The 8474-nt window shown below is 37.7% G+C and overlaps 1 protein-coding gene across 1 annotated transcript; it reads left to right on the top strand.

Moving 5' to 3' along the window:
* The first annotated feature begins 865 nt into the window (after positions 1 to 865).
* Positions 866 to 6234, top strand: LOC111579360 (elongation of very long chain fatty acids protein 6-like). The gene is made up of 4 exons (XM_023286617.3): positions 866 to 1187; positions 2643 to 2774; positions 3916 to 4067; positions 4595 to 6234. The coding sequence occupies exons 1-4, from the start codon at positions 1093 to 1095 to the stop codon at positions 5014 to 5016; spliced, it is 801 nt and encodes a 266-aa protein (XP_023142385.2). The 5' UTR covers positions 866 to 1092; the 3' UTR covers positions 5017 to 6234.
* The last annotated feature ends 2240 nt before the right edge of the window (positions 6235 to 8474 follow it).

Below are 8474 nucleotides of genomic sequence, written 5' to 3'. Positions count from 1 at the left end.
TTTTGTTTCTTCCCTCGTTTTTCTCAACTCTAGTTTCTTTTTTCTCTGCAGTATAAAATCTGTTGGTTTCATGTGTTGTTTTGCTCAGTGACCACTAGAGGGCAGCAGGAGTACTGCAAGCAGATAGTAGTACTTCTAAAGGTTTACTCTACTAAAATACTACCTTCTGTCCAAATACTTGTACTTCTAAAGGTTTGCTCCACTAAATTACTACCTTCTGTCCACATACTAGTACCTTTAAAAGTTTTCTACCTTCTGTCCTGTAGTTTCTGTATTTACAGTATTTATCTAATTATCAGGTAATTTTTACTTTTTCTCTTCCACTTTACTTTTACAGTATTTATACTCATGCATTTTCTCTTTACTTTGAAAACTGAGTTAGTATTTTCATGCTCATGTACTTTATAAAATCTTATTAAGTTTTTACTTTATTAATACTGTTAGTACATTAATACTCAAATACATAGATTTTTATTTTTTATTTTAAAACTTGTTGTTCATGATACAAATTACTTTTAATATTCACTATTTTGCTTTAATTTAATTTGTTTTTATAGTTTTTTGTACTTTTATATTCATATATATTTTTTATTATTTTGCTTCTTTTTATTAATTTTTTATGTATTTCTACTCTATTTTTACTGATTTACTTTAACTTTTAATGTGATATTTTAATACTTTTGTGCTTTATTTTCATATTTTTCCTAAATTTATACTCATATATTTTCATTTTATTTTTTATTTTTGTTTGGATTCATACTCACATACTTTAATTTTTACTTCATATTTTAGTAATTTTACTGCATTAATTCTCATATTCTAGTTTTTTTTTTTTTTTACCGATTTATTTCATTATTTTCTCTTAATTACTGTTGGTACAATAAAACTGTCATGGTTTGACTGCAGTACCGTATCTGATTACTGCAGTACCTGCGGGGCTCCTCCCTCTTTTAACTTCACTCAGGTGTGACTGAAGCTGACAGGTGTGTCTGAGGCTCCGCCCCCCGCCGGCAGCTTTAATCGAGGCTGAGCAGTTGAGGGTCAGACAGCAGCTGGATTTCTGAAGGACCAGAACTCAAACCAACTCTGAAGATGCTGAACGGTTCCGAGCTGCGTAGATTCTCCGAGTTCAGCTTTGAGCGGCGGTTCGATGAGCGGGAAGCGATCCGGTGGATGCAGCTGCACTGGTGAGGAAATATTAATTAATTAATTAATTAATCAATTAATTAATTATTTAATAATAATAATAATAATAATAATAATAATAATAATAATAATAATAATAATAATAATAATAATAATAATAATAATAATAATAATAATAATAATCTGAAGCTGCTCCGAGACGTTTGTAGTGAAGATTTAAATCTGCTGAAGATCAGAAACAAAAACTGGTGTTTGAAGAACTTTCCGCTCCGGACTCCATTCAAATATCGTCTATTTTTATTTTTCCTTTATTCTACTAAAACGTGGCTCCGGTCTCTGTCGGTGTAAGCTCAGTTTCGGGATGTTCGGAGTTCCTGCTTTGATCTGGCTTAAGCCCAGAACGCCGGAGGTCTCAGTTTTCAGCAGAGTTTCACCTGAACCGGTTCACCTGGAACCGAAATCCTCCGCTCAGAGCCGAAACCTGTATGATCAGACAGATGGAGGAGCGGCGGTACGGCGGCCCTCAGCGCAGACTTAAGCTCGATTTGTCGTAATAAAAAAAACGTTTAGTTTGAAGTTGTTGAAGCCGAACGGAGAGGATCACGTCACTGGTTCAGAAAACAGTTAAACTTCTTAGGTTTGAGTCACATCTGAGCTCAGAGCAGCGACGAACCGGAGAACCGGACGGTTTGTTAACGGGGTCTGGTGAGGCGCAGATTTAGGCCAAACTCACCACACTTTGTCTTTCTGAATTAAAGGAATCTGAGAAACTTCCAGATTCCTTTTGTGATTGAAATTCCTCAGGTGGAGCTCAGGTGAGGCCCGGTGACGTCACGGTTCCTCCCATGATGATGAAATGTGAAAATATGTGGAAGAAGCTCAGCCATATTTCAGAAACTCTGAATGAAAGCTTCATAAACCTGATCATGGATGTTCTCTGGTTTCTGTTTGTGATTCATTTTATATTAAAATTAACAATAATAATTTAATAATTAAGACCCTGAATATTAAAGAGCCACAAACCTGCTGCAGAAGCGTCACAGTGACGTCACAGGGCGGAGCTCCACAGGTGCGTCGTGAATCAGTCAGCTGTAGTTCAACTTCATATTTTATCAATAAGTCACAAACAGAAGCACTCATTATGAATAAAAAGATCTTTTCATGCAATAAATTAAAATAAATCTGAGTTTACGTCTTTAATTTTAACTTCATTTTATTTTTAATTTGGTGGAAAATATCAAATACTAACAACCAGGACTGAAAATCATTATTAATCAATAATAACAGTAGAGGAAGTATTCGGAGAATAAAAGTACTGCAAAGTAAAAATACTCAGTTACTGCTTCAACTGGAGTAAAAGTATTCAGGTTCTGTTTCTACTAAAGAAAAAGTACTCGGTTACTCAGTACCTGTGTATTACTTGAGTAAAAGTACTCGGGTAATGTTTCTACTAGAGTAAAAGTACTCAGTTACTCAGTACTTTGTGTCTCCTGCAGGTCCAAGTCCTTCCTGTTCTGTGCTCTCTACGCCGCCCTGGTGTTCGCTGGACGTCACTACATGAAGCCTCGACCCAGAATGAACCTGAGGCTGCCGCTGGTCGTCTGGTCGCTCAGCCTGGCCATGTTCAGGTAAACACACCTGGAGATAACACACCTGTAGACATCTCACCTGTAAACACACCTTTAGATCTACCTGTAAACATCACACCTGTAAACACACCTTTAGATCTACCAGTAAAAATCACACCTGTAGACATCACACCTGTAAATGCTCACATGTAGATGTTACACCTGTAGATATACCTGTACCTATCAGCTGTAAACACACCTGTAGATCTACCTGTAAACATCCCACCTGTAGATTTAATCTAATATTGAACATTTACTTAAATCTTAAACCTTTTTGAAACGTTCCTGTTATTTTGTCAGTTTGAATCTTTCTTTAAAAAGTCTCGACACAATGGCTGCAGCCGTTTCCACGGCGACGCCTCCTCCTGACAAACGCTAACGTTGGTCGTCTCCCTGGTAACCAGCCGCCCAGAGCTCAGGTGTGTTTGGTCGACTCACCTGAGAAACGTACAGGAGAAACAGCAGAGAATTTACCAGAAACAGTTCTCAGATTTCCAACTTTCAGATGGTCTTTGAACTCATCGTTTCATTAAATTCATTTTATTCTGTCGGCCTCATTAAAAATCACCCCAAAAAAAAAGAGTTTACTGGAACCAGTTCATTAAAAATCACCACAATAAAGAGTTTAGTGGAACCAGTTCATTAAAATCACCCAAAATAAAGAGTTTACTGGAAGCAGGTTCTATTAAACGATGGAAAGGTGACGGATTTTATTTTTGTTTGTGGTCAGTTTGTGTCTCTTTGTGTTTTTTAATTGTTGGTTTGTGTGTTTTTGTGACCAACAGCAGAACTAAAGATCCAGGAAGGTTTCAGGTTTTCTCCACTTTTCTTAATAAATCAGCAGCAGACTGAAGGTTTTCACTCAGTTCTGGTTCTGATGTTGATTCTGATGTTGGTTCTAATGGTTCTACTGTTTGTTCTAATGTTGGTTCTGATGTTGGTTCTAATGGTTCTACTGTTTGTTCTGATGTTGGTTCTGATGTTGGTTCTAATGGTTCTACTGTTTGTTCTGATGTTGGTTCTAATGGTTCTACTGTTTGTTCTGATGTTGGTTCTGATGTTGGTTCTAATGGTTCTACTGTTTGTTCTGATGTTGGTTCTGATGTTGGTTCTAATGGTTCTACGGTTTGTTCTGCTGCAGCATCGTGGGTTCTGTCCGGACCGGGTCCTACATGTTCCACATCCTGAGCTCCAGCGGCTTCAGAAGGTCCATCTGTGATCAGAGCTTCTACGGCGGACCGGTCAGCAAGTTCTGGGCCTACGCCTTCGTCCTGAGCAAAGCTCCGGAACTGGGTCAGTAAGATTATTATTATTATTATTATTATTATTATTACTATAGTAGTAGTAAAAGCAAAACGCAGAAAAGCATGAATAGAAAAAGGACCAAACACCATTTATCAGCCAGAAACTGAAAAAAACTGAAGAATATTCTCCATTTTTCAACTTTCCAGCGATCCTTGAACTCATCGTGTGCTACTTTTGATTTATTCAGGAAAATTAACCAAATATAAATAATCAAAATGACTTTATTCTGCATATTTAATTTTTTAAAAATTCCCCAAAAATAATCTGTTCAAGCTACAGGTTTAGAGGTTTACAGGTGAGGCCAGGTGAGCTGGTGGGCGGGGTCTGTGTGTGTTTTTTTTTCCATTTTTTTAACATCATATTCATTTTTTTCCTTTATTTTTTTAGACAAATTCTGTTGTTGTTTCTGTAAAACTTCAAGTCTTTATACGTCAGTGAACTGTCCAGAGGCCTAGAGTTTTACAGGTGAGGCCAGGTGAGCTGGTGGGCGGAGTCTGACGTGCCTTGTCCTGCAGGTGACACGGCGTTCGTGGTCCTGAGGAAGCAGAAGCTGCTGTTCCTGCACTGGTACCATCACATGACGGTGCTGCTGTACTCCTGGTTCTCCTATAAGGACATGGTGGCGGGCGGCGGCTGGTTCATGACCATGAACTACGTCGTGCACGCGCTCATGTACAGCTACTACGCCGCCCGCGCTGCCGGCCTGCGCGTGCCCCGCCCCCTGGCCGTGCTCGTCACCGGCGCCCAGATCGTCCAGATGCTGATGGGGCTGCTGGTGAGCGCGCTGGTGCTGGGATGGATGCCACAGGGCGACTGTCCGTCACGCCTCGACAACGTGCTGTGGGCGGGGCTAATGTACCTGAGCTACCTGCTGCTCTTCTGCAACTTCTTCTACCGGACCTACCTGCAGCCTGGAGGCAAGACCAAGAGCCAGTAGGGGGCGCTGCCGAGCATCATGGGAGGTCTGCTGCTGCCACCTCTGGTTCTGGATGTAAAGATCTGCTTTAAAGAACTGAATAATTGAATGTAGAAACAGCTGAGAGGAGATAAATTGGGTGATGGAGGAAAGTTTCTCCTTCAGTTTCTCAAATATTTTCTGTTTTCAGCTTCTTTTTTAGTCAAACCTTCTTCATTTAGCAGATTCAGAAGATTTTAAGACGTAAAATGGTCAAAACTGGATTAAAAAATGTAATACAAAATTTGACAAAAAATTACCATACAAACAGTAAAATGTCTTTTTAGACTGGGTCTCAGTGATTCTGGATATACAACTGTCAAATCGTCTTTTCCAGGTTCATAATTTATTAATAATAATAATAATAATAATAATAATAACTGAACGTAGAAGCAGCTGAGAGGAGATAAACTGGATGATGGAGGAAAGTTTCTCCTTCAGTTTCTGAAATATTTTAGGTTTTCTTTCATCAGACTTCCATCATGCAGCAGCTTCAGAAGATTTAAAAAGACAAAATGATCAAAACTGGAAACTGGAAAATATTTCTCATTTTATTTTCTTAATTTTCTCTTTGATTTCTAAAATGAATCTTGTTTCTGATCAGAAGTTTTACATGGTCATGTCTGTTTTTGTTCTCTGCAGCTGAGAAGCAGCCAAACCTTCCTGATAGTTTTCTATTTATTTATTTATTATTGATTATTGGTATTTATTGGACGTATGAAGGCGCCTGATTGGCTGCTGGAGTCTCCTCGGTTTTTTCACGTTTATTTAAATCCTCACAGGTTGAAGGTTTTTGTTTGTTTCAGCAGCTGCAGCTCTCAGACCAACTTTATCATTATTATTTATTATCATTAATTTATTAATGTTATTATTGATCAGTTTGAGGTGTCTGATGGAGAATTGATCTGAATTTGGTTCCATGAGAAATGATGATGATCAGATATTTTCTGGATGAAAACACAAAAACACTTTTTCATGTTTAAAAATATTTTATTTATTGTTTGGTAAAAATAGAGTTTTAGTTTTTAAACGTGTTTCATGTCTTTATTTTGTGTTTTTGATTAAAACCAGCAGATTTCTATACAACCAGACGAGTTGGATTTAATTTTATGTTTTTTTGTGTTTTTTTTTTTTTTTTTTTTTTTTTTTTTTAGCAAACATACAAGCAAAGCAGGTAAATAAAATGGAAAAAAAAAACTTTATAGAAAAATGTACTTTTTATTCATCTAACTCCAAATATCTAAAGTTGAATTATTATACCAAGAATATCCAAAATTTTCAGTAAAGAAAAATCCATTCAGTTCTGAGAACACAACAGGAAGAACATCACAGAAACACAGATCAGATCATTTTATTGTTTATCTGCTAATGTTGGTTTATATTTGTTTAATTGTTAGCTTTTCAATGCTAATGTTTACTGTTAGCATCTGTTTCCTCAGTGCTATGTTATGCCTTTGAAGACATTAATAATTTCATCAGTTAAAAGGTTGCAAATAAGTTCATAGTGTGTAATTAAATAAGTTGATTTCAGGTTAAAACCTGTTGAAGGACAATGGTTAAAAATTATCGCAGTGAAACACTTCTTCATAAAAGATCGTCTTGATTATTTTTTTAGAGGGAGTGTTCATCTCCTGTATAGACAATCTTTGATGTTTTGACGTCAGACAGACTAATGGCAGAAACACCGCATGTCTACGCTGCAGTGGCTAAACGTTTGAGCCTAGAGAGATGTTCGTCTTTGTAAGTATCAAATTTACAAAGTACTCGTATAGAGGTATGAATCGTTACTTAAGAAACTTTTGTAAATTCTGTCGTGTTTTCATTGTCAGCTACCGATGTTAGCGACGTGTATCAGTTAGCTGTTGTATTAGCATACCACCTACAGAGATGGTGATTGCATATGTATTTGTATGTTACAGTTACCAAGTTTCAAAAGATGCCTTCATAAACCCAAGAAAAGAAAGCTTTGTGTGTGGAGTATCTTTGATGGTTCGCTGGCTGTCTAGCAGTGCAGTTACGTGCTGTGATGACAGCACATCGTCCAAAAAACGTCATAGTTTAGCATGTCGCTCTAAAAACGTCATAGTTTAGCATGTCGCTCTAAAAACGTCATAGTTTAGCATGTCGCTCTAAAAACGTCATAGTTTAGCATGTCACTCTAAAAACGTCATCGTTTAGCCTATGGTCCAAAAAACATCATAGTTTAGCATGTCGTTCAAAAACGTCATAGTATAGAACAGGGGTCACTAACTGGCGGACCGCGGTCCGGATCCGGACCCAGACGCCGTCTTATACGGACCGGACCTGTAATCAGTAAATTGTAACGGGATTTTAAATTTAACCGGTCGCTTCTGTTTTACCGGCACAGCTTTCCTAGTGTTTACGGCATTAGTTAGCAGCTCAGGAAACACACAGACCAATTACATACGAGTTCAGCCATCCCACGTGACGCTACTCAGCCAATGAAGTCTCTGCATTCAGCTGATAAACATCACAGCTCTGCATTCAGAAAACAGTTGAGAGGTGAGAGACAGACAAAAAAGGAAATGAATAAAGCGACACCCAGAGGGAAATAGTCCTGCACATGCTGACCATGTTTGGCTCAACATCCAGCTGGAGGCACCTTCTCAACTATGAACATAATCAAAACTGAATATGGTTCCAGACTGACCAATGAGCTCCAGATGTGTTTGAGAACAACCCTGACACCATTCAGACCACAATACACAATTCAGAAAGTAGTGGCAGGGCAAACTGCAGCTCAGTTCTCCCATTAAGCAGCAGGGATATAAGGGGAGTAACAAGACAGGGAAAAAAATGTAAAAGTGTTTTGAGATTTAGATATTGTTAAAGATGTATATAAGCTGGTTTGGGTTGTTCACTCATTATTTTTTCAAGTTCTGCACTTAATTTTAAGATGTACAGTTATATCAAAAGTCATTTGTTAGTAAATGTCAAAATGTTTTTGAACCGTACTGAATTTATTTGATTTGATGGTCAGTTATCGATTACATGCACGCGCTGATAAAACTTCTAGGTTACATCATCATATATTGCACTAATTGAAGTCAGACTTTATGATGTTCCGGACCTTTGCTTAAATACATTTTCTCTGACTGGACCTCTTTGAATTTTAGTTGAATACCCCTGGTATAGAATGTAGCTCTAAAAACGTCATAGTACAGCATGTCGCTCTAAAACCGTCATACTATAGCATTTCGCTCTAAAACCGTCATAGTATAGAATGTCGCTCTAAAAACATCATAGTATAGCATGTCGCTCTGAAAACGTCATAGTATAGCATGTCGCTCTGAAAACGTCATAATTTAGCATGTCGCTCTAAAAACGTCATAGTTTGGCATGTCACTCTAAAAACGTCATAGTATAGCATGTCGCTCTAAAAACGCCATAGTTTAGCATGTCGCTTAAAAAACGTCAGA

The sequence above is a fragment of the Amphiprion ocellaris genome, chromosome 16 (genome assembly GCF_022539595.1).
Source record: "Amphiprion ocellaris isolate individual 3 ecotype Okinawa chromosome 16, ASM2253959v1, whole genome shotgun sequence".
In the NCBI taxonomy this organism is placed as follows: domain Eukaryota; kingdom Metazoa; phylum Chordata; class Actinopteri; family Pomacentridae; genus Amphiprion; species Amphiprion ocellaris.
This window is presented reverse-complemented; position numbering and strand designations above follow the sequence as displayed.